The 27,174-nt window shown below is 38.8% G+C and overlaps 1 protein-coding gene across 2 annotated transcripts in view; it reads left to right on the top strand.

Annotated features, from left to right (window-relative positions):
* Window positions 1–27,174, top strand: part of SORCS2 (sortilin related VPS10 domain containing receptor 2) — a 184,720-nt gene that overhangs the window by 124,561 nt on the left and 32,985 nt on the right. For both annotated transcript variants that reach the window (XM_089516330.1, XM_089516331.1), the window contains exons 6-15: window positions 1,585–1,649; window positions 3,082–3,200; window positions 6,263–6,352; window positions 7,690–7,869; window positions 8,875–9,021; window positions 14,913–15,015; window positions 20,453–20,529; window positions 22,264–22,355; window positions 25,381–25,488; window positions 26,051–26,171. In XM_089516330.1, the coding sequence (XP_089372456.1) occupies window positions 1,585–1,649; window positions 3,082–3,200; window positions 6,263–6,352; window positions 7,690–7,869; window positions 8,875–9,021; window positions 14,913–15,015; window positions 20,453–20,529; window positions 22,264–22,355; window positions 25,381–25,488; window positions 26,051–26,171 (1,102 nt within the window). The remainder of the gene's footprint in view (window positions 1–1,584; window positions 1,650–3,081; window positions 3,201–6,262; window positions 6,353–7,689; window positions 7,870–8,874; window positions 9,022–14,912; window positions 15,016–20,452; window positions 20,530–22,263; window positions 22,356–25,380; window positions 25,489–26,050; window positions 26,172–27,174) is intronic.

The following is a 27,174-nucleotide window of genomic DNA, read 5'->3' on the forward strand; positions in this document are numbered from 1 at the left end:
GCTTAACATTAGCAGAGATGTGGTGCAGGAAGACAAACGGGAGAAAAATCTCTAGAGTTTTCTGTGATGTTGGCGCGTGCTTTGCGTTGGTGTCTTGAGGATGCCTTTTCTGAAATCTCTCTTGAACAGGGACATGAAAGTGAATGTCTTGGGGGTCCCAATTAGAAAGGATTAGTGACAGAAACAACAGATTTAATTTGGCCAATAACTTGAGTGCTGTTTCACTCGTATAAAATGAATATATAAGGGCTGAATTTGTACAGTGCTAGAAATCAGATATTGTCTGGAGGAAACATAAATGCTGCTAAGATCATTCAGAGCTATTTTGAATATGGTGCAGCCCAACTCCTCTGCTCAAGGTAAATTTTGAAGGTATTCAGTTTACTAGTAAATCCTGCCATGTGCAGTGAGAGCAAGTGATGCCATAACAAGATGCCATTGTAAAATTTACTTTGTGAGGCATGTATGTGTCCTGCATGTTAGGAAATGATACCACATATTAGAGTTGCAAATCTAATACCTCAGTTTTTTGTGCATTTTTGGGCTATGAGGCCATGTTCTAGAAGAGTTTATTCCTGACATTTTTGCCAGCATTTGAGTTCACATTAATACTTCAGTTTTCCCAAGACAGCAGGTTTTCCATGGAAGAGGTGTAAAATAAATGTATTACTCTGAAAAGACAGTAATTTTCTCTATTTATAAATGTACTTAATTGCCTTTCAATTAAAAATGTCCACAGTGGGGCACAAAAGTAATAATCTTAATCATAATCATTATAATATAAAGGCATCTAAAAACAAACAACACAGAAACATCCACATACGAATAAATAATTCAAATTACAATTTTAAAATAATTTTGGAAGTAGACATACTTCACCAAAAATTCAGTGGAATAACGATGTTGCTTTGCAAATGTTCTTTGCCACATTGCACCCTCAAATCATACTGGAGAAAGAGGCCAGAGGTTATGGATGTGGGTTCTCCTTAAGATATGCTAAATGTCAGGGACATTTAGAGCTTTGGAGCACCTTACTCCTTACCCTTAGTTTATGTTAGAAATAATTCCGTGTTGCATCCACATACTTCTTATGCCCAAAATAAGAATGTTGTACAGCAGATAGAATGCTGTACTAAGGACTTCACAAACATGTGGTTAAAAAACAAAGCTAGCTAAGTGAACTTAACCCAGTCAGCATCTTTAGGATCTAACTTAATGCACAAGATTGTTGTAAGATTAATGGAGAACAACCTTAGGTGCAGTGCCAAAAGCTCTCTAGGAAAAGGTACAATATAAGTATGATAATCAATGATTAATAACTTTTTATGGCCAAGGAGTATAATGCTGGAAAGTAGATCATAAAGCATGCCGTCATTTAATCTGCCATCTGTTTTGGTCCTTCTGTTTTTCTGTTTAATCTTTGTTGGTACTTTAGTTAAAAATAATGTGGCAAGGAAAATAATGTCTGGCTTCTTGAAGGGAAATGGTGGTGAGGGAGATATATATATTATATAATTCCTTCTGTGTACCTACTCAGTGATTACAGCTGTTCTGTGATAATTTTTGGTTTTATTATACTCCTAGGGCTGTTGATGGAGTTGATGGAGACCCTAATGTGGTTCACATGGAAATCCAAGATCCCACTGGAGGTACCGTTTGGGATATGACAGCCATTTCTTGTATTTAAAAAATACTTTTAGTTAGATATATACCAAATTTGGAAGCTCAAGATGTTATAAAATTGTTTCAACCAGCTAACTCACTTCTGTCCAGCAGTTTATAAAGGAGTTGACTGTACTTACCATTGGTGGCTTAATCCCTCCATGAGCATTATGAGATAAGTTAAATCCTGGTCTGGCAGGTATAATAAATACATGTGTCAGTGTTAGTTTGAGGGACAGAGTTTTCAGTACAAAGTTTTCTTGGCCTTGAGATTGCCTTTGTACTATAATATAATTTCAACTACAGATGAAGAGAGAGTAGGCTAATATTCATTCTTTAAACTGATAAAAGTATCTAGAACAGTGATGGTGAACCTTTTAGAGGCCGAGTGCCCAAACTGCAACCCAGAACCCACTTATTTATTGCAAAGTGCCGTGTCCCTCTGGCTTTCTAGTAACAAACTCTGGCAAAACCTGAGCTGGGGCGACAGCACATGTGCCCATAGAGAGGGCTCTGAGTGCCACCTCTGGCACGTGTGTCATAGGTTCGCCATCACTGATCTAGAATATATTTATAATTGTTACAGTATTTATAATATAAATCAAAGGAGTTGAGAAATCTAAGGTGCACAAGAGAGGAGAGGCTAAGAGAATAAGGGTGTTACATCTAACATGTATACTGTCTTCATATATAAATACACAGAAGTTCTATTGAGCCATTTGTCTATTTGTATGTAGGGCTAAACTGGGGCAGGAAAGTGTGTGGATATGTAAGCCCTGCCACAAACCTTACAGTGTACAGCAGTTTCCAAGATCTTGATGCACTGAATACAAAGGTCTGTCTAGGAATCTCTATTCACCTTTGGCAGAAGATGGTTATAGAGTTGCTAGGAACAGGGAGCAAGCATTATCAGTGCTCACAATCATTATCATTATTATTATTATATTTTTATTTATATAGCGCTGTAGATTTACATGGGATATTTAGCTGAACGTAAACATCTGTACCAACCTTCATGCCCAATGTATTACAGTCCAATAGGAGTGAATGGAGTCCAGTAAATTAATTATCCAGTACTAGAGGGTAATTTGAGCTTTTTTTCTCTGATCTCACTTGATAAACAGTTATGGGCTAGAATGAAGTTGCTGGTCTTTGCTGGTTACTCTCTGGCTCCAAAGCCAGGGTTAATACTGTAAACTACAGTAATCTCTTCTGCTGAATACTCTAGTCATCTCTTCTTATTCAGTGTTTTACTGTGTTTTACATACGTTGTTAGATGGCCTGTTCTATTTGTGATGTAGGGTGATAACAGAAATTCTAATTAGTTAATTAACTAACTGTTGGAAAAGAATGTTGGCATGTTTAAACACTGTGCCTTATTTTCATAACATGTGTTGACTTTTTCTCTGTCCCTTTTAGGTTTTCACTACATGGCCTGTCAGCTTCAGAACTGTTCTGATAAAACACTGAGATCGCCCTTCCTTGGTAGCATTGACAAGAACTCTTTGACAGTGCAGGATAACTACATATTCCTCCAGGTAATGCCACTAATCAAACGTTTATTGAGAGCAAATGCTGCCGTGTTCAGTGCAGCTTTGTGAGGAAGAAGCATGCAGGATTGTTGCCGATGTAACAGGGAGAATGAGAAAACATGATAAGATGTAAGGAGGAATTTAAATCAGGTAGGTTGAAGCAGGTGCTTGACCAGCTCAGGTGCTTAACCTTGGATATTTGCCCCATCCCTTTCCTTCTCTCCCTCCCGAAACTGGAAAACAAACTGTTGAAAAATATTTAGCTTTTATATTGCTTTAGATCATTCAAAGAATCTTTCTTGTATTGCCTTATATTCTTCACAGCATTCTTTTTGGCTTTGTCAGGATTATTGCTCTCATCCTGAAGGATTGAAGCTGGGAGAATGGGGCTGTTCTGAGCTCACTATGGTCTCTTTGGCACATTCTCACAGTGGTCATGTTAGTAAAAATAAAATGGAAACATACCACTTTCAAGGTAGCCATCATTGTGCCTCTCTCAATCATGCTGCCCCCATTGCATACTCTTCCTGAACTCTCCCTTATACCCTACCAAGCATGCCTTTAGGGATTTTTGTTCGTTTGTTTGCTTGTTTGTTTCACTTTTCCCATGCAATTCTGGAGCTCTGCTGCAAAGATTGAAAAGTTAAAAAGAAAAGAAAAGAGATAGAAAAATATAAATAAAGGTAATCAGGGTGCTTTGGAACAATGAGGGGGAGGGGGATAGGGAGAAGGAGGGACACTGACATCACATGATTGTCCATCGCACAACTGTCCCAGAAGTGACATTTCACACCTGGGGACTTGTGTGATTGCCAGCTTATCCATGAGCTTCCTCTGCCAATGAAAAGGGATGGGTCAGGGTGAGTATTGCCAAAGCCACTTCTTTCTTAGTGTAATTGCAGTTTAAAAGCCACATATAGTAATGTCCTTGGTGAATTTGTGGAAGGGTTGATTTACAGCACCAAGAGCTTCCTGATTTATAACTTGGACTCTGAGTCACTGCACTATAGTTACACTCTAGGGAAAACTGATGAGTGGGAATTGTATATAGAATTCTTATTGGCAGTCCAAACCATGCATTCCTTGTCCACTTCATTCACTCTCGGTACCTAACATTCACAATGGCTTTTTCATGCAGTGATAAAACAAACAATTTAACATAGAATGTAGGGATGCAGTGCTATTTCTCTGTGTTTTCCTCCAGCTGCAATTATTGCTTTGGTGAAGGAGATGTGTCTTGGTATCATGTTTGGTGATGAAGCGACTGGATGTCTCCCTACTTTGCCAACTTCTTCCCCTCCTCCCTCCCTCTTTCCTTCCTTCAGCATAATGATTTCTGGTGGTCTAACTGGAATGAGTGGCATATGCAGAACAATGGCTTCAATCTCCTACCTAGTTGCCATGATTTGTGTAATCTCATAAGTTTAGGTCCTTCAAGCAAATAGACTAACTTGGGTCTATGTATGGGCTAGGATGGGGCAGGAGGGTGGCACAGAATTGTCTTCTGCATCTGATCATGGTGACATGGCAGTTCTAAGTCTTTCTGTTCATGCAGTTTTTCAAAGCTTTTCCAGAGAGCACAAAGTAAAAACCAGCAGATACAATAGTGGTTAATTGTGAAGTGTCTGTGTGTATTTGCCTATTTATTATATTCAAAACATACAGTGAAGATGATTAATATGAGCTATTTACAGAATGCAGTGTGAGCAAAAGAAAGAAGCACGGAGGAAATTGAAAGCATTTGTGGGTTTAGTCAGTAGTGTAATAACTTGCATCTCTGAACATACCATTGATAATTAAAAATCAAATAATATGGGCAACGGATAAATTTTTCTCCAGTGCATCAGACAATCCTGAAATCCTGTAAAAAACAAAACAAAACAATGCTGCATCTTCTGTATTTATTTACATATTTCAAACAAAAGAAACATCCAGCAGTTTTGCCATTAATAAATTCATGTTCATGATCTCTATACTTGAAAGTCTTCCAAATTCGCTGTTGCTTGTTGTGTGCTGAACAGGAGGGAAACATCAATGGAAAGTAAAAGATTACAAGAATCGTGTTATGCTGCCTTACTGCCACAGTGACATATCAATCTTCCTGACTTCATCTCCTTAGTTTTAAAAATCCTGCCAGGAAGTCTTTGGTAATGTTCCATTAACCTATTTTTAGTCAGCTATTTTCTGATCTATTTGTATTACTTTTGATTTTACTTTGAAATCCATGAGAATGCTATAGAAAGCACATAGAGTGTGAGTTATTTTTCTACGTGGTGGCTCCAATTTCACTTCGTAGAATGGAGCAATTTAAGATGATGAAATTCACCCAGGTCCCCCCACCCTTGTCTTTACAGCTGCTATGCCAGGATGGTACTCTTTCTAATCAGGGAATAGGTTGTGTGTGTGGAAGTTTAAAAAATGGTGAATGGTGTGTTGTTCACAGAGAACAGGCCACCCAAAAAAGGTGAGGGGAACAGCCCCAACAATGCATTTCCCCAGTTAAGAAACAAAAGGTGGAATGAAACAGAAAGTGTCTTGCCAAAACAATGCAGATAGTACTGTCAAAAAACTTGCCTCTCTCATTTCTCCCTCTCTTGTAGTAGTTGCCATTACAGAGTCTACAGTAGTATGCTTTCCTATCTGCTGATGCTGGTCTGTGTTTTTTTAACTGCCAATAATAGGAGATTATCACACCATCAAAAAAGATGGGAGCGTAGCAATATGCTCCAATCAATATTGTGAGATAACGCAAAGATTATCACACGATGTGATTTTCCTGTGATTAGCCTGTGAATAAAGAGGAATTCTATCACCACTTTTTATTCACAGGGATTTTCTGTGAATAAAAGGTGGCACTAGAGTTCTTCTTTATTCACAGAATAATCATCATGGGATAATCCTGACGTCATGCGACATGTGTGATAATCATCATGTTACTGCGCAATATTGATGGGATCATACCACTATGCTCCCATCTTTTTTGCTGGTGTGATAATCTCCATAGTCTTATGTACTTGTTTCTGATGAAAAACAGCTAACTTTGTTCCCCCCTACTTTTTCTTTCACAGACATCATCAGCAAACCAAACAAAATATTATGTGTCTTGCCTTCGGAATAAATTCATACAGATGAAACTGCCAAAATATGCTTTGCCCAAGGTAATACATTTCCAAAATAAATTACTCCTTTGCTTCCATCTTTCCAGAACCAACTTGCTCAGTGTTGTGCCCTCTTTGCTTTAAGTATTTGCAAGAGTCATCAGTTCTTTAAAAGTTTCTGTAACATCTGTCTCAGGTTGTTGGAAAAAAGATGAATTTATTATTGAAAATATCCAATATGTTTTGGCCTGGAAATATTTTTATGGTTTAAAGAAATGGGACAATTTGTGGATAAAAGTAATTGTGACAAAAAACAAGTTACAATTTGCAAAATCAATTATATGTACATTTAACGCAACATCAAATTACACATTAATTGTCTTTATTTAAAAATGCATATCAAACATAATAAACAGGTACAGATATAAAATAATACTTACAGCTTTAAAATTGACCTGCAAGGATTCTAAAAATAGTGCCTCCAAAGCTAATGCCTGGCAAGTGATAATTTGCAAAGTAGGAGGAAGAGTATTATGCAATTCCAATTATTTCAATGCGCATCATGGACATAAGGCCAAATAGGACTATTTTTTATATTAAAGTCACCCCCCCCCCCAAATATCTTGATACTTTCTCTCTTTTACAACACATCTATTGGGTGTTTCTAGTCTTTTTTGCTTCTCTAACATTTCTGAAAGTTTTTCTTGTCCCAAAGTCAAGCAGTTCTTATTCCCAGCCTGCAACTTATAATTGAAATACCCTTATTTCCAATCCCCTACACCAAGCCAACAGAGAAGGTAGAGGCTTGCAAGGCCTGTCCATAGAATAGACTGTTGTACTGTTACTGTTTTCAAAAAGGTACTGATTCCTACACCCTAAAGCGACATAGGGACTTAACCTCTCATTGAAGGTAACCTCAGCTAGAAAGGGTCCCTACTTCACTTCTGTACCCTGGCTTATATTGCCAGGAGTTCAAAGCTGCTATTGATTCTATGCACTTTCATATCATTGAATGATACTATCTAGAAATGAGTCATGAAAACCATACCAGTCCCATTCCATATCTTGTAGGTATAGTGCTGGTAATTACACAAGCCAACTCAATCACCTTTGCAAAAATGGTTATTTCTGTCCTCCCCTAATCCATTTACATTTCCCAGTCTTGAGTCCTCCATTTTAATCATATGGAACCCATTGGCTCTTATCCACCTTGTATAAGCAGGTAGTGCAATGTGACCTTTGATCATCAGCCTTTCTCCTTCAGATAATGCCAGCCAGATTGGTTTGTGGGTGGGAATGATAATATGTTCTCTTAGACCTTATGCAAGCATGAGTAGGTTATAAATTTTGTGCTGTCTGGTACACATTGTATTTTGTATTGATCTTTTTCACTTCAGGATTTACAGATTATCAGCACTGATGAGAGCCAAGTGTTTGTTGCTATCCAGGAGTGGTATCAGACTGACACGTACAACCTCTACCAGTCTGACCCACAGGGTATCTCCTATTCCATCGTGTTAGAGAATGTCAGGAGCACAAAGCAACCTGAGGAAAACGTACTAATAGATATTCTGGAGGTAAAACACCTGTTGTTTATTGGATACTAGTTTTGTTGATTCCTGTCTTTTGCTGACTCTTACGACCATTTTTAGCTGTTTCTCCTATTGTTATGGATGTCTTGAATCGGAAGCATTTCTCTTTTGCTGTAGTGAAATATTTATGACATGATTACACATTGTATTTCCCCCTGCCACTTTGACTAGGTTCATTTGGTTTCATGTATGTGTGTCTGTGTGAAACATCTTGGGATACTTCCACATGGTCTAGATTTCTGAAATACCTATTGCTGCAAATGTTCTTATTACCGCAAAACATTTCACATAGGTCATTTGTACATGCTAAGGGGGTGCGGCAGGTTTAAACATACCACCAAATAGCTCCAAATACCCAGGAGACAAGAATTTTGTTTATTGTTATCAATCAAAGAAGCGCTGATTACTGTAAAAATCTCACAAGAGCATCTGATTGTTTTATCCTCAAAACAAGGAGTACAAGTGTACCCAAAATTATAATAATAATAATAATAATAATAATAAAATTTTATTTTTATACCGCTATTCCAGCGATCACAGCGGTGTACATCAAAGAGTAAGACAATTAAAACATCAGCATGACAATAATACAAAGTTAACAAAGGGTTAAAGTATTTTCTGGTCACTTAAATATCTGATATTGGGTACACACAGCCTAGGATAATTCTAAGAATGGCTTAATCATATAAAGCAAGCACCTCTGTAGACCCATCTCTGCCCCCCTCAAGTTTATATATAGGCATTATTTATTCTCTGTGTGCTTGCTGTTTACACACACCCAGATCATTTGATGGGAGCACACTACCATGAATTCCAGTTAGTTTCATCTAGCTGACTTTCAGTAACAAAAAAAAACTGCAGCTGGTGACCATATGGCACACTTTCTCTCCCCACCTTTTTTCCAGTTCTAAAGGAGACAGTTAATTGTATATTGGATAGATGTATGGACATTGCTTATTAACCTTCTTGCATTTTATATTTAACATGTAGGTGAGAGGTGTCAAAGGAGTGTTTCTGGCCAATCAAAAGATAGATGGAAAAGTTACCACTCTGATAACCTTCAATAAAGGCCGTAATTGGGACTATCTTACACCTCCAGCTGTTGATATGAATGGTAAACCAACTGCCTGCAAACCGGTAAGGTTCCTTCTGCCCACTTTAAGCAGCAACAAACAAACAAAAATTGAAGATTCCTTTAGGGTGTGGTATAGTATTACACTTGCTTGGATTTTTTCCCCACTTCAAAAACATTTATTCAAGAATGTGGTAAAATATAAGCATGCGCCACAATTATGTAGTTCAGTTTTCTCAGTATATTTCAGGTCCTGGGTAAAGGTTCTTGTGCTTTAATGTTTCTCTGTGAAAGACATCCCTGCATGTATAAACTTAGCAATCAGTCAAAAAGCTACCCATGTATTCTTCCTCTGGACATGCATGTTTCCTAAACACACTTATTTTTTTCTGGGAGACCTTTCAAGCCTGAAACATGGAAAGAGTCCAGGCAGAGCTGTATCTGTGATTCTACTGTACATTCATGCTCTGGAATGTATGATTGTTTGGTTCTTAACCTATATTGAATGGCAACATTGGTCTGTGGAGATCCTGCATTGTATTTATACTAGAATCAAGATCCCTTTATGACCCACAGTGTTAAAGACCTCCCCTAGATGATATAATCCATGTTTGGTACCATATAATTGACGGAGGCGGCCAGGCAGGGGAAAGAGCCTTTCCTCTTCTTTCTCCTCCTCCTCTTCTTCTGCCTCCTCTCCTCCTCCTCTTCTTCCTCTTCTTCCTCCTCCTGTTCTTCTTACTCTCCTCCTCCTCCTCTTCCTCCCCCTCTTCTTCATCTTCTTCCTCCTCCTCTTCTTCTCCACCTCATCCTTTTCTTCCCCTCTTCCTCCCCTTTTTCTTCCTCTCTACTTCCTCTTCTTCCTCCTCCTCCTTTTCCCCTCTTCTCCTCTTCTTCCTCCTTTTCTTCTTCTCCTCTTCCTCCTCCTCTGCTTCTTCCACTCTTCCTCCTCTTCTTCTGGTTTTTGGCCAGAAAGGGAAGCACATTTCTGCCATCTGTCTAGGAATAATGCCAAATGTCCTCCATTTTGATCATGGCTAAGAAACATGCATTTATATGAAAAAAAAATTTAAATCATCAATTTTTTGCATGTCCTCCATTTTTTAAAAAATGTGCCCTACATTCGAAAAATGTGTCCTACAGTTGTCCTACATTTGTCCCGGTTTGGAGGTCCTGACTTATGGCAACCCTACCCGGACCCTACGATCCACAGGAGAGGCCCTTCTCTCTATCATAGCACCTTCATAGATATACTAGAGGTGGGGAAATGAGTAAAGACCCTTCTCAATGGCCGCCCCTTTGGAAATCCCTCCTTAGGGAGGCTAGAATGGTTCCCTCCTTGCTGCCCTTCTGTTGGCAGGCAAATACTTTTTTTTATTCAAAAAGGCTTTTAGAATTGAAGACAAAAGGCTGTAAGTGCTGTGTTGTTTTAAATTGCATTGTTTAACTTTTAACATCTTTTTAGAATGTATGGTTTTAATATGATTAATAGTTTAATTTTGTTTTAATGTTGACTTTTTATTTGTTTTTAATATTTAATGTGCCTTGAGTCCCAAACTTGGGAAAAAGATGGAATATGAATAAAAATATATGTTGTTGTTTGAAAACTAAAATGTATAAGCTCATATGATAACTGCTTGCTAAGGTTTTCTCCTTTTCTAGTATGTCTGTTCCAGACTAGCACTCCATAGATTTATTGGACTACAAATTCCATCAAATATTGGCTGAGACTGATGGGAATTGTAATCCATCATATGCAGGTATAGACTGGGAAAAGTTGCATATTGGTGCTGCCCCAGGTATAACTAGAATTCTGAATACTTGCTCATAGTATAACTGGGAAGCTAGACATGGAATGAGTTCTTAATGAACACATTTTTATAATTTCTGTCAAGCAAATTTATTCTGGGCATTATTTGTATAAACAAGTAATTAGGATATGAAATTAGCTATCATTCTTTTTCTATAGTCTCAGTGGTACTTGAGAATACCTACTTGCTCCCGTTTCCATGGTTTGTAAAATCATAAATGACATAAAAAATAAAATAACATAAAAGTGGGTCCATAATAGAAAAAGATTCAAAACAAATACATGCTATGTTGGACAAAAAGCAGTAAAAAATACTCTACAACCCCCTATAGTTACAGCTTCTGAGAGGCACAGGCATTTTCATCTGATGGAGTTAGGTGAAAAGGTTGCATCAACCAATATTTCTAAAAAATAGTTTTAAATAAATATAATTGAGGTATATAACAGAAATCCTTTTACATCAGTATTTGCTGCCGAACCAAATTAATTGCTGTTGTTGGCTAGTATAGCCATTATGGAAAGCTGTATGTGCTTTCATTTGGTTCATATGGGATTGCCTTGGTTTTATCTCCAGTGACTTTTTGCCTTGCCTTCTTTATCTTTAAAATGTTCCAAGCAGCATGACTTGGTATCTAAGGGGACAAAGCAGACCTTGAACAAGAAACAGGAATTGGGGGAGGGGGTATTATAATGAACTGAGTGTCAACCTCAGCATCTCTCCATTGAGAAATGCTGCTGGGATATCTATTGAAAAAAAAATTGGATTCGTTAAAAAAAAGTTGCTTTATTCTTCATTATGATATGACTTGGTCACATATTCTTATAATGCTTTCCTATGAAACATTTCCCCTTTAAACAGTGCATGTAAATCCCACTAATGTCTCAGTCATAAGGTAATTATCTTTTGGCCTCCCCTCCCACTCCCTGTCATGTGGAAGAGGAGGTGGAAAGATAATACTTACAATACTGACCTACCCTGAAGGTTTTTACTGGGGGGACAGCAAGAAAATGTATGAGAAGTGCTATTGAAAATGATTAAGAATCATTCATTTTTCCCTCCTTATTTTCTGATTTATCTTTTGTATCATCTTTTGTACCATGTGTCATATTTTCCTGTATCTTTATCTTCCTCGTTGCTTCTTTAATTATCTTACCATTTCCTTTGTTCTCATCCTTTATACTGTGTGTGGCACATAATGACATTTCTCTGCGGTTCTGCAGTTGCTTTCTGTCATTTTGTATTCATGTTTTTCCAGCACTTCTTTTTTTTTTCCCCTGGATAAGGATTTTTTTGTTCATCTGTTGTAATGAATTACAGGATCTGTGTCTGGTGATGATAATAGTGAAGCCGTGGACACCATTGATTCAGGTCATGAGATGCTGTAAAACACATTAATATTGTATAGGTTTAGTCTCCCTTATCTGAAATGCTTTGGACCAAAAGTGTTTTGGTTTTCAATTTGTTTGGTTTTTTATTTAATTTTGAAATATCTGTACTTACATATATGTACAAATGGAATATTTTGGAGATGGGACCCAAGTCTAAACACAAAACTCATTTATATTTCATGTGTACCCTTATACTCATAACCTGAAGGTACTTTTATATAATAGATGTAATATTTTTGTGTATGATGCAAAGTTTGTGTTCATTGAACCAGCAAAGATGTCACTGTCTTAGCCGCCCATGAAAATAGTTTTGGTTTTTGGAATATTTCGGATTTCAGAATTCTGGATAAGGGAGACTCAACCTGTATCTGTTGAATACAGTCATCAGCCTAGCATTGTGAATTGGTCTGAAGGCTACTTTGGTTGAGAAATAGGCTCATTCAAATGTCAGGGACAGAAGGAACTCAGAAGAAGCTAGTATGATGATACTCAAGGAAACTAAGGCAGGAAAGCAAGATGGTCAGGTTGGAAGAACAATGGAGAGCTGACAGTGAACTAAAATGAAGAACCTGAAGGAAGGATGGGAGAGAGAACCCTGGTGAAAAAGAAGGGGATAAGAGAAAAGAACCATGTATACCACTAGTTCTTAAGACAAGAGAGGCAAAATACCAGTGTCCCTTCACCTGCTGCCTTCCAAATGTGTTGGCTTATGACTCCCATCATCTCCAGACAACATGGAAAATAGTATAAAATGTTGTGCATTATAATTCAGCACATCTAGAGGTACCAAACTGGGTATTTATAAGTCACATTGAGTCCCGGTTTTGGAAAAAAAAGTCAGAGAGTAAGTAAGAGTGATGGTGGTTGGGATGGGGGTAAGAATAACAATAAGCCATTGGCTGTCGAACATCTCAAAGAATGGGCCTGAGGATACTGAAATGGAGGGGAACAGGCTCAAGTGTCATACTAAACTGCTTTAGCAAACTTCAAAGAGAGGGAGACAGAAGAAGCAACTTATAGGGAAAAATAGGCACTAGAAGAAAGAGGGATGGTAATGGCTTAGGACTGAAGAAGGGAATGGCAAAGGAGTAAGTGGTCTGAGGCACATCCTCATAAGGTTGAGGAAGATCTTATGAAAGGGGGAGAGGAAGAAAGTACACAGGACTTTATCACACAAGCCTCAGTCTTGCTGCAATCGTGTAATTGAAAGAGAACGAAAGCATACCAGTTTGGGAGCTTTCATTACTACAACTTTCTTCAATAGTGTGACAAGGTTTTTTGTGTGTGTGTGACATCTGAGTTCCCTTTGCGTGCCATTCCTCATTCCCTCTTAACCCCGCTTCTCTGCCCTGGTCTCTCCCTCCGTCCCACCTGCCTAAATAGAAATGAGAGTATCTTCTTGGAAAGAGATAGTCATTCCTTCTTTAGCAGACTGGGAGGATGCAGGGGAAGAAACCGTTTCTCCACACTCCTGCCTACCAAAGCAGAAATAAGAGTGTTTTCTTGCTAGGAGATGGTCATTCCTTCTTTAACAGGGTGGGAGGCGCATGAGAAGCTGGCTCTGGAATAAGGATGAGGGAGAGGACCGGACATCAACACCACGTGACTGGCAAATAACAGAACTGCCACACAAGGAAGGTATCACACTTGAGGGCAAATGATACAGCAGCATGTTTGGAGCTTATAGATGGGTATTCCCCATTGATGAAAAGGAACGCTTTAGCCGCAAAGCATCAACAAAAGAGTAATGGTGTTGTACAATAAGTATTACCAAAGTGCTGTTATCTTTAATAGCAGATTTAAAGGCTTATGTGATAAACTCCTTAGACAGAGAGCCAAAGAATTCACTACACCAGCACTCTAAGAAATTATTTTAAGTTAAATAACTTAATCCCATGGGCCTAGTACAGTCGACCCTTGTTATACGCTGGGGTTTGGTTCCAAGATCCACCATGTATAACAAAATCCGTGTATACTCAAGTCCCATTACATATAATGACATAGCAAAATGGAAGATCAAGGTAAATTTATACTTTTTTGAACATTTTCAAACCGTGGATGCTTAAATCCGTGTATAAAAAACCCATGTATAAGAAGGGCCGACTGTACAGCCTGTGGAAGTTTCTCACCCAATCTGCCAAACAACCTGGGAAAATCCCACCCTGTGCCCAAAAGTCTGAAAAAGGAAATTAAATACACTTGAAAATTCTCCATGTCTCTGTATAGAAGATACATGTGCAATTTAGGTGCAGAACAAATAGAAATACTAATGAAATTACTCTTAGTCACAGTATTTTCCCCATAGCAGACAGAACTGAGTATGGAAGCATCCCTGTGAAAACATGTTTTCCTCTTCTTGGGTCGTGGTTGTTGTTTTTGCCATTTTGAGGTGTCTACTCAGTCACTGTGTGGCTCTGTGGCACAGTCACTTTTATTCCTGGTAATATTTCACAGTGACAAAGTAAAGGATGTGTGACTTCTCAGTATACTACTCAAATGCAATGGCATTATTAATGAAACGTTGCATTATCTGCTATACAGCGTTGCTGCTGTTGAATGTACACATTGCATTATCACAGCAGTAGCTGCCGAAGTAACACAGCAGCAACAGCAGTATCCTTTCATGAGGTAGTTACCTTTGTCTCTCCCCAGAGATCTGTCATTACATACCATTTACCCATAGTGTGGCTGTTTCAAAAATTAGAGGCATTCCTGCCATTCTGCTAAAAACAAAGATTTTCTTTGTTATCTTTATAGCCTGATTGCCACCTTCACCTCCATCTCCGCTGGCCAGACAATCCATATGTGTCAGGAATGGTTCATACCAAGGATACAGCACCAGGACTCATAATGGGGGCAGGTAAAAAAAAAAATAGAGAGTGAACTTTTGTTTTTGGTGTTCATTGATTTAAAAAGTGACATTATACTACAATTCTAATATATTTTCCATTGCATCCTATATGTCTATATTAACTAGTTGACTCATTTCCATCATGTCTGATTATTTCCATTGTGCTTGAAGGACCAGGTATCACAGAAAGGAACCAAAAGGGTGGGGATAAAATCTGCCCAAACTTAAAAGGAACAGGATTGTTCCCTTTCTCCTTCCCACCCCATACTGTATTTTGCCTGTTTTTCTGAATGCTGCTAAAGCCACACCTGTTGTCATCTCTTAGCTATGGAGAAAGCATCATCTCTCTCTTTTTTTCCCCTCTCAGCAAAGGAGTGAAGGGTCAGGGCAGCAGCAAGCATCTGGCGGGAAGAAAGTGACCACCACTGTTGTACTGAATGGAATATTATGTTCCTCCCCTCCTCAGACACATTGATCTGGAAATATCCAAGCCCAGGAGTAAAGTTCCATGGCTTTGTGCAGCTCACAGAGCGACCAGGCTCCCCCCACCCCCAGTTTCTTTTTCCTTTCCTTCCTCAGAGTGATAGACTAATGCAGACATCATTTGCCAAATATGGTCTTTCTGATGTCCCAGTGTAGCTCTTTCTGTTTCTTCCAATAAATACGTCCCCTTCCATGACAGAGTCATTTGAAGCAGCTAGATTGGTTTCATGGCTCCCCAAGAATCTAAAGTTTGCTTCGTCTTCTCAGAAATAATTGATTTTAGGAATAATGACTGGGAAATTATTCAGGAGTGAAAGGAGCTCATGAATGAGAGGGCTGAAAAGTGCAGTTATGCTAATTGTAGAGATACTAAATTGTTGCTCTTCCAGACATGGGAAAGATATCATGAAGTGGTGCAATTTGCTGCTGTACCTCTCACTTAAAAATATTGACAGCATTTTGTCAATCACGCAGTGTTTTCAGCTATTTCTTCCCTCTCCCTGGCAATATTCTGAAGTACTTTGTAACTATCTGAAAGGCAGGGTTGTTTTTTTAATTGATATACTTGCTTATCACATGGGTGTGATGATCAATATGGGTGTTCCAATCCATTATCCCATCCCTGTTTTTAGGATATGCCTGCCTTATTTCCCTTTCCCCACCGAAATGCCTCTTTTCTGATGTCATTTTCTCCTCTAAAGCCTCAGTGCTAAAGTGGTATGGTCCAATAATTTATTGTTGTTTTGGGGAAATGTAGCCTCCCCCTGCCAATATATACATGATTCAGTTTCAACTGGGGTGCATTGTGCCCTTGGAAAACAGAAAAATGCAAGATCAGAAAAAGAGGACATCACTCCAACCTTTCCTTCACTTGACTGAAAAAGAAATGCCTGCCGTCTGCATTGATAACTCCAGTTGAAATTGAATGGTGTGTGTGTGTGAGAGAGAGAGAGAGAGAAAGAGAGAGAGAGATCTTTCCAAACACAACAGTAGTGTTTCTAGAACTTACCACTTTGACATTATGGCAGGAGCTGTTGTAATGAGATGACAAAAAGAGGCATCTGTTGATGCAAACAAAGGTGTATTTCAAGAACATGACAAGAAATGTTTTCTTTTTTCGGTGTTTGAAAGCAGTGCCTAAAAATATTCACCTATTCATTTATGTTGGTCCATCATAACTTACCTCCCAAGGGAATCCTTCCTGACTGGTCATTCATGAGAAACAAACTTAGAACAAAACAAATCGTGCTGTTGGGAAAAACAGCACAATTCCTGTTGGATATGGACATCAAAATAAGCAAACCACCACTGAAAGGCCCATGGTTGGTTTGGCCCCTCCTGCTGCACATAGAAAGAATCAGCACTGGGAATCGGCATGCTCATTCCCATGGAATCTTCTCCAAACACCCCTTTTGCCTGAATATAGCTATTTTAATTTTTTTGGCTCTTCAGTTGACTCTACTTGCTCTAAGGGATGTCATTATAACTCAGGATGATGGGCTATGGAGTGAAGTGTCCTATTCACTGCATATTCCTTGATTAGCATGGATCACTCCTTCAGAGGTTTAAAATGATGGAAGGCTGGAAACTTAGGGAAAGCAGCAAGGCAGACCAGTCTTGCCATCATGTTTTCATTTTTCTTCACCAAATTTTAAACATATGAAGAAAAAGAACCCCTGAAAAGATCTACAGTGGCATTGTGGGCTACACCATTTCAAAGGTGGGAAGAACCATGTTTTTGAATACAAAAGAATGTGAAAAAAAATCACCCAAACTTAAACATAAAAAATTGACATACCAGTGGAATCCTGTTGTGTTAGTTTATTGGCATGCTGATAATGTATGGTTTGTGGTTAGGCCTTTAAAAATGATGCCAGCACACCAATCTCAGCTTGTATAGTAAAAAATGTAGCAGCTCAGTCTACCATGAAATGATACACAAAATGAAGAATAACTCTTCAAACATTACTCCCATCTTTACTTCTAAGCCCAGGAGTAGGCTAGTTCATGCACTTTATACTTTCCCCCTGTTTCTGTGTCAGCAATCCCCATGTGCTTCATATCATATTTAATTTAACATCTGATTTTAGAGACCTTGCATGTATTGGTACAATCCACATATTGAACTTGCTTTCAGTGACCTTGTTCTGCTCCCAGTCTTAGGAAATACAGAAGTGTATGCAAGTATGAGCATTGATTCAGTTCAACTGTTAGTATAGGATAACTGGGAACTACACAATGAAGACTCAAGGCTAGAGACAGGCACTAAGAGAAGCAACATTTATTTTGAAGTTCATAGTAAAGTGTACAGTCCTCCATAAGAGAGCTCATTATTTTCCTCTGTCCAATGAGTGTTTATATCTGTAGAAGTTGTTTGGGCAACAAATAAGACAACTTGCATCTTAAAATCTAATTTGTATTACTAAAGTGATATCTCTTGTGACTGGAAGGCACATATTGTGAGCCACAATAGCTCCTCTGGAGAGGAACAAAGGAAGAAGGAAGGTGTCTAAGATAGATGGAATTACAATTTCTGTAATTCTATCTGGGTGCAGATAGGAGGGGAGGATAATACATTTTCTGGAAGCTTTTGACATACACTGTTGAAAACCAATTTAAGATCTGGCTTTGACTAATAAATCAGCTTGGGAGATGTGTCATAACCTTGGCTCTGAGACAGAAAGCAGAAAAGCAGAATTTTTTTAGTTAATTACATTTCAGAAAAGTGTATTTTGACAAATGCAGAAGAAAGTCAGAAAGTAAAGTCCCGTTGAAGGAAGAGCTGAGAGTGTGGATGTTTTTTAAAAAGACAGTAAAGCCACAGTTGTAAACCATTGTAATAATAATACAGCCCTCCTGCCCTAACTGCAGGCTTGCCATCTGTGGATTGAGCGTCTGTGGGTGGCAAGCCCCATTGGCCCTAATGGCGGCCTTGTGTGCCACCATTAAGAACCACGAGACTTGAGGTCCCACGGTTTTTGGCATCTGTGAGGGGTTTGGAACAGAACCCCCATGGATACCAAATGCCAAGTGTAATAATAAAGAATAGCAAAAGGCCAAATTGGTTGTACAGGGATGTTTGTTTGTTATATGACAAGAGTGAAGTTACAAGGACAAAAATGTTGATATAGCAAATTTAAGATGAAATACGAATCAAAGGCAGGGAATGGGCTGCAGCTAGTACAATCTCCTAGAAGCAGCAAGAAGGGATGTTAGAAACAGAAGGAAACCAAGAGATACAGGAAGGCCGCGGTTTATTTTACAAGAAGAGATACAGAGAAGTAATACACCCAAGAATGAATTTCTCAATAACTGCTTGAGTTCAGGTTTCACAAAGAAGTTTAGTTTTGAAGATATGCGTCCCCCTTGATCCAGACATGAACCAAAGAGCCTGTCTAAAAATACTGGGTTAATGAAAATTAATTCAGACAAACATGACCCCCTAAAGGTGGGCCTGAAGTTCAAGGAGGAGTGAGCTGTTCCAGTCTCCTTGCTATGCCTGTTCATCATGTATACCATTCAGATCTGGGGTCTCAACTTTCCCTAATAGTGGTGATGGAAACTGAATCCATTTTGGTGGGCCATCATAGTGGCTACCATTTCCACACTAGAACGCTTGTGGTTGCTGCAAAGTTAGGATGAACGTACATGTCCCATTCCCAGAGAACTGAAGCAGGATATTTGGAGGGCTTATCAGATTCCATTACTGATTCAGACATCTCTCCCCTTGCATACTGAGCTGCAGGGCCGTGTCTGTAGTGCCACTGGTGAACTTTCATTGAAAGGGGAAAAATGGCTCAGTAGTAGAGTATATTTGGAAGTTGCAGGTCTGGTCCTTGGCATCCCCCAGTTTAAAAGGAGCAGGCGAGGGCCAAAACTCTAATTCACATGATACACCAGTGAGCTGTTGTAAATCAGTCAACAATGCAGATTAGAATATTTATTGGACCTGGTATAGACAGTCCTGAATTTATGCACAAGTTAACTATGACAGTTTGGGGCCTCAGATTATGAGGTACCTCTGCATTATTAGAGAAGTCAATCCTCCACTATTTCATCCTGTCATGCAAGGATGAATAATGACAATAGTTTTCTCCCCAATGTGGAAGAAAATGTATATTTCTACACAGTGTTTTTTTCCGTATAAAATGTCCCAAAGTGCAGTGGAAATGTTTTGTGTCACAAACCACGTTTTTTTTTTGTGCAGAAAATAATGTTTTCTGTGTAGAAAATTGTATTTGTGCATGATACCAAAATGTTTTTCTAAGAATAATTTGTCTAGATCACTTTGGGAGATTTAAATAGTGGGAGAAAATAGTGCAATATTCTTGCTAGACTATTAATCTTCCTGTTAGGGTTTTGTAGTGGTCAGGAAGTATGTTTTTCAACCTAGGAACAAATAAGAATGAATATTCTGTCTATCCATACTCTATATACAAAAACAAAGTACAAAAATTGTGCTCCCATTTCAAATTTTGGTAATGACATGGGGCTTCTTAAAACAGTTTAACACACCCTAGGGTTTAAACAGGTCTTAATCTGATTTTGAATGTGAGACAGCTTCTTTGTTCTTACCATTAATCTGTTGTACCAGTAGTGCATAGGAGATAAACTGCTAACTTGACTGGAGTGGTGTGGGAAATTAAAATGACATAGTCCTATTTTTAAGAAACAGTCATATCAAGAAGGAGAGATAGTTGATTTGGTTAAATTTAGATTCCTCACATGTTATGCTTTGGGACTGTTTGACCTGTTGTTGTTGTTGTTGTTGTTGTTGTTATGATTATTATTGCTGTTAGTAACCTCAAGCAAATGGACAATGTGGTAAACAGTTTCTGTGTAGCACTGAAACCATTGCTTACCCATCGGGGGGGGGGGGGGGGGGAGCGGGTGTTACAGAACTTATTGCAAATAACACATATGTAGGCCTAGTAATTCTCGCTTATTTTATCTGTGTTCTCAGGAAATTTGGGTGCCCAGCTTGTTGAATATAAAGAAGAAATGTATATAACATCTGACTGTGGAAAAACCTGGAGGCAGGTAAAGAAACGAAGATGCAACTGGTTCATGTCAGTATATGAATTTATAAATATTACTTTGATTAACACTGAACTCTCACAGCTCCATAAGCAATAGTCTTGATCCAGCTAAGGGAATAGATATGGAGAAGTGCTCTGTACATGTACTACAAACTGGAATAGATGGTGCACATAAGAACAGGTGCTGCACATGCAGGTCTGCCTAACCCTGCCCAGCATCATGCTGATATATAGTTATAGTCCTCATTGAATCATTGATGACAGGCTCAGTCATTTCTTCTGTCAGAAATTAGAATTATTGAATATTGACAATGATTTAACATCTATAGTCTGCAGAAAACATTCTGCTTTTGCACACATACAATTGGATTCAGGCCAAGTGTGTACCTGTGAAGTCAATGGTTTTCATGGCCGGCATCCATATTTTTTGTGGGGTTTTCGGGCTCTGTGGCCATGTTCTAGAAGAGTTAGTTCCTGATGTTTCGCCAGCATCTGTGGCTGGCATCTTCAGAAAATGCTGGCATAGAAGAGAGTTGGATCTCTCTCTCTCTCTCTCTCTCTCTCTCTCTCTCTATATATATATATATATATATATATATATACACACACACACACACTCTGTGTGATCCTGGGTTGGTAGGAGTGATTTCCATGTTAATCTGTGTATTGTTCTGTTGTTGAATGGCAAGGCCCCGGGGTGGGAGGATATGCAGTGAGGATTTGTGTGGGTTTAATTAGAAATCCATTGTCTGCTGGGAAAACTCCTGACCCTGGGTGGTTTTCATTTGCATTTGCTGGGTCTTGATTTTGGTGTTTTTCAGGACTAGTAGCCATTCACCAACATTCACCAACATTCGGCAGGGTCACACTATGTCACACACACACACCTCTCTCATTTCCATGCTCGCATTTTTTGAAGATGCTAGCCACAGATGCTGGCGAAACGTCAGGAAAAATCTATCATTTGTCTCCATTTCTTTTGCTATAATTCTAATACATTTTCCAATCATCTTCTACTCTGGTTACTGCAGCGTTCTCTTCACTTGTGTTCCTTTTTCACATATCAGTGGTTTCTCCTCTAACAAAAACACCTCTGCCAAAATGAACACATCCCTTGTTGTTCAGACCACATATTCATTTTGAGTGACTTGCTATCCTGTTTTATATGCAGCACAAATTCATGGTCCTTGCCTTGAAAGTTCCTCGCAGCCTATCTCATTTTTCTTTTGTTTTTAAAGATGTCCCTGCTTGTGACCTTCATTGTTCTAACTCAGTGGTAGTTGCTGTTTTAACACAAGTCTTCCAATTCAGTATTACTGTACCATAAAAAGGTGTAAAGGAATCTAGTAGCATCTTTGAGACTATCAGGTTTATTCTAGCATGAGTGTTCATTGATACCAGTTCACTTCTTAGGATGCACCGTCCACCTTTTCTTTTTACTTGAAGTAGTGGATACATATCCACCAAAGTGCATATAAGAACCATTTGGTCTCAAAAGGTGCTACTGAATTTCTGTCTTCCTTTTATGCTGAAAAAGACTAATTCCAGTGTTTGAGGGGAGTTTAAATATTAGTCATTGGGGAAACCGTTGATTATGGAAATATTATGATCCTCCTAAATCAAATCAAACCAAATCAAATTATATTTCAATGCATTATAAGCATTTAAGTTAAATGTATCACATGCAATACAATCAAGCTAACATATTTGTAATATGTTGCTCCTTGGCTTCTAGGTTTTTGAAGAGGAACATCACATCTTGTATCTGGACCATGGTGGAGTGATTGTAGCTATCAAAGATACCTCTATTCCACTGAAAATACTCAAGTAATTTTACAAAAAAATTCTTTTATACACTTAACCACATTTTCAGGCTTAAGAATGTTCTGTTGATTGAAATGAGCTTTTCCCTCTAAGGGGATGAGCAGATGCGCCCGGATAGCACAGGCTGAGACCCTGCTATTCTAGCCCAGGTACTCACTTGGGTTGGTCCCTGGGTCAGCATGAGACAGACAAGTGTTTACTTGCCCATCCCCATGCTGCCCTGGGCCCACTACCAGCGCACATGCCATACCTTGCCACAACATCACTCCTACTGTGAAGCCCTCCTCACTGCGCCTGATGTGGAAACAGGGCACCTGGCTGCACCCAAGTGGCCAGGCATCCCATTTCCACATCAGATGTGGTGACGGGGGAAGTTCACAGTAGAAGTGATGATGTGGCAAAGTAAGGAACGAGGGGGTGTGTGTTTAAACAGCTAGGGTTTTTTGCAGAGTTTCCAGCAAATTGCAGCACACCAGGGATCAAATTGACCAGGGGTAAAAGATGTTTACCCCAGGATCAGGCTAGATCCACCGTATCTATGTCTGGTCTTCCAGGATCCAGTCCAGTCCTGGCCCTGGGGTTTTGGCTTGCATTGTCTAAACAGGACCATGTGAGGCTGGGAGAAACACAGGCCTTTTGGTCCGTGTGGACAACCCCAAAAATCCTCCTGCTGATTGAATGTAGAAAATTATTCTTCTAACATTTGATCAGCACTATTCAGTTGGTAGTTACGATACTCAGCACAGACTTCTGTGAATGATACGAAAATCAGAATGGATAATACAAAATATGAACATCTGAATGCATAAAAGAGATAAGGAGGACAATTATTATTTATTTATTTATATAGCGCTGTAGATTTGCACAGCGCTGCACATAAAAACAATAAATATATAAGAGTAAACCTGCCTATGGCGTACAATCTAAGAAATAATAGGATAATACGTATAAAATACATAGCAATATAGGAAATGGGACAACCATTTCTTTGGGCCCAGTTTTTTTAAATTTGATACTTATAGAGACAGTACATGGAGTAGTAAGGCTTTAATCCCATCAAATCTCTATTTTCAAGACATGAGGGTTACTCAGGTGATCTTTTGTACTTTTTACTGGATTTGCAGCTGCACATATAGACCTTGCACACAAATTGAATGTACAAGCAGAGGGACACTACAGGAGATCATGGGAACAGAAATGTGTTGGTTGCATGGAGGGAGTGAAAAATCATTGTGATCCCACTTACTTTGTACATACATTTGCTGTGGTTGGGATGCTCATATTAGTAGCTCTGTCGAGAACAGGAACTAAAATGCTAAGGAGCAAAATATGCTAATTTTGTTACTAGCATAGTTACCTAAATTTTAAAATAAACCTATAGATAGCTTACTGTTTCTGAAAAATAACTCAAAATGTGTTACAGTTCATGATTATGAAACCATAAACGTTAATCAATTAACATGCACAATTATGGTAATAATACAAGCCATTATTATGATAATCCTCATCAGATAAATGTTTTAAAATGCAAGAACTGCAGGCTCAGTGATTTGTCAAAAGGGCAGCTCACTCAGTTAGGAAGGTCTCAGGGAAGAGAGAGTTCTTTAAAAGTTTGCCATAGTTGGTACCTCTCAAATATGAGAAAGAGGCATTATACAAGATAACTTCCATCACAGAAAAGGCCCGTTTCTGGATTTGTCCACCTGATGGCAATCTGTATGTTGTGGTATAATGTGCAAAGCCTCCCCTGATGACCTTATCAACCATGTAGTTTTATATTATGGTCTACCCAATAACCTGCTTCCATGGTTTTAGGTACCAGCAACAAGGCCTTGAAATTTGCCTTGTATGTAATAGACAGTGAGTGCAGTTGCTTCAACAGGTGCATAATATTCCATTCAGGTGTTGCTGCACCTTTCAGATCAAATGCAGAAAAACAAGATGCGACTCTTCAGCATACACATAAGACTTAGTAAATATTTCCTAGAAACAGAGATAATTTTCAGAGATCAGGACCCCATCCTCTGGGTATTGGAGGTAACACTGATTTTGATTTGCAGGTTGTAAATTGATTCTTTTGTAGAATGAAATTCAGGAAAGTCTATAACCTTCTCATTGACTAGAAAGTTTGGCCCTGGGAGGGTGAGCAACTGGCTCCTGCCTTAAGATATGGGCAACTGGGTTATCACAGTAGATGGGGACATGATTTGCATTTTTCTAGATGCTATTACATTCTGTCCATTTCCCACAATTATCTAAATATGCTTTATACTTGAGGCACTAATGTCACTCTAGAAGAACTGGGTTTATATCTATGAAAGCTCGTGCTAAAATAAAAACAGCTTTGAAGGTGCTGGCACATTTTTGTCCCCCTCCCTTCCTCCTTTTTAGGATGCAAGAGACTAATACAGCTACTTCGTTGAAAACAAAGTAGCAGTAGATATTTTCATCCTAGCATAAACATTTACTATACATGAAAAAGCGTTTTCTGTATGCTTTTCCTTTAGGATGCTTAACATTTATTCAGTGTGCTGTGCAGGACTTGTTGTTCTGTAGGGAATAAGAAGCTCCATGTCATTTCAGAACTGCAGTTTGAAGAGCTGATATAGCTGTCTTGGAAAAATAATGTTGGCAGAAGAACAGCTGTTTAGTATAATGACTTTAATAAACATCCACACTCAAAGAACGGTGGATGGGAACAGCTTGCTGTCTTATCCTCACATGACTATTAGGAGGATTTGAACTATTAGGGAATGGATCCTTTAAGATTTGTAATCAGTTTTTTAACTGTTTTGGTTTTTTAAACTATTATAAGCTGCCTTGGGTCCCATTTTGGGAGACAGATGAAATACAAGTGCAATAAGTAAATAAATATTTGCAGCTTAACAACTTTGCTCTTTGTAATTCCTGTAGCTAATTAAGTCATCACTACTTATGATGATGATTATGTTGATGATAATAATAGTTAAACCTATTCTATATAAATCAAACCTATAATAAATAGAAAACAATATTGCTTTCCTTACAGATTCAGTGTGGATGAAGGCCAAACATGGAACACTCATAATTTCACTAGTACCTCAGTTTTTGTGGATGGCCTACTCAGTGAACCTGGGGATGAGACTTTAGTCATGACGTAAGCAACATTTAATGCACTGGCTCCCAAGCTCTATGGGGAAATGTTGTCAATAACTTTAACAAAAATACTAAGAATGTGAAAACTGTAAGCTTTGGAGCTGACCCTAAAATAGGCATTGCTGACAATTAATTGGGCAACCAGATATGTGTAAATGTGTGAAGACTTCAGAACTCAGTGGAGCAAAACAATGTGCATACACAAGTTACATCCATTGCATCAGAACCAGCCCTGTATGAGACAGGCTGTGATTCAGGAGATGTCTGAAGCTTTCCTTGAGGCAAAGAAGGCTGAAGGACATTGTAGAGAAAATGAGGGGAAAGCAAAGCTGGTGTTCAGTGGTCGCTCTCTAGAGTTTATGTCTGCTTACCACTTCTTTAATGGGAAGGGTAAGAACATTGAGCTGTTAATATGTGAACATTTGTATAAGACAGCATGAATATTATAGTGCTTAAACCTAACACCTAGAAGAAAACTTTCTTGCTTGGTGTTATCCTCTTGCATTTTGTTCCTTGGTCTTTAGCTGGAACCTCATTCAGAAGCTTTTAATCTTTCTCTTTAGAGTCTTTGGACACATAAGTTACCGCTCTGACTGGGAGCTTGTTAAAGTAGATTTCCGTCCATTTTTCCCACGGGAATGCACTGATGAAGACTATCAGCCATGGGACCTGACAAATCTACAGGTACAATCTCACAACTTATTTGGTGTCAGTGGATATGTCACAAGTAATGCTAAAGCATGGTTTAGTGTTGCATACATAGAGTGTAATGAGCCTCAGGTCCCTTCCCTGTCTTTTTTGTATAATTCCCATTAGAACAAATTTGTTACTGTGTGCCTTCAAATCATTTCCAACTTATGGTGACCTTAAGGCAAATCTGTCACAGGATTTTCTGAGAATGTGTGACTTGCTCAAGTCACGCATTGGCTTTCCATGGCTGAGTGGGGAATTGAACTCTTGTCTCCAGAGTTGTTGCTGAAACTACTGCACCCAGCTGGAGGCTGGAGCGTCCCATTTCTCCAAGTTATGGGAAATGGTTTACATTATAACTATAGTTACTGCTTATTGTTGCTGTGTGCCTTCAAGTTGTTTCCAACATATGACGACCTTAAGGCAAACCGATTACATAATTTCCTGGAGCTGACAGTGTGTGGTTCACCCAAGGTCATACAGTGCAATTCCATGCCAAGTGGGGAATCGGAGTTACCATATATACTTGTGTATAAGTCAACCTCATGTATAAAACAAGGGTATGTTTTGCGGCCAAAATTATGGATTTTGCTATGACCCATGGGTAAAGACATAAAATTATAGAATCATAGAGTTGGAAGAGACCACAAGGGCCATCCAGTCCAACCCCCTGCCATGCAGGAAATCTCAGTCAAAGCATCCCTGACAGATGGCCATCCAGCCTCTGTTGAAAAACCTCCAAGGAAGGAGACTCCACTACACTCCAAGGAAGAGTGTTCCACTGCCAAACAGCCCTTACTGTCAGGAAGTTCCTCCTAATGTTGAGGTGGAATCTTTTCCTGGAGCTTGCATCCATTGTTCTGGGTCATGTAACAAGCAAATCTTTTCCTCTCTTTTGAAAATGCACAGAGGGAAATACTTAGGAAGAGCTGAAGAGAAGGATAGGATATGTTAATCTGAGGAGTTACAATGGGTTAGGTGGGTTGTAAATGGCATT

Source organism: Sceloporus occidentalis, unplaced genomic scaffold (assembly GCF_023333645.1).
Source record: "Sceloporus occidentalis isolate IW3139 unplaced genomic scaffold, rSceOcc1.0.p SCAF_3, whole genome shotgun sequence".
Taxonomy (NCBI): domain Eukaryota; kingdom Metazoa; phylum Chordata; class Lepidosauria; order Squamata; family Phrynosomatidae; genus Sceloporus; species Sceloporus occidentalis.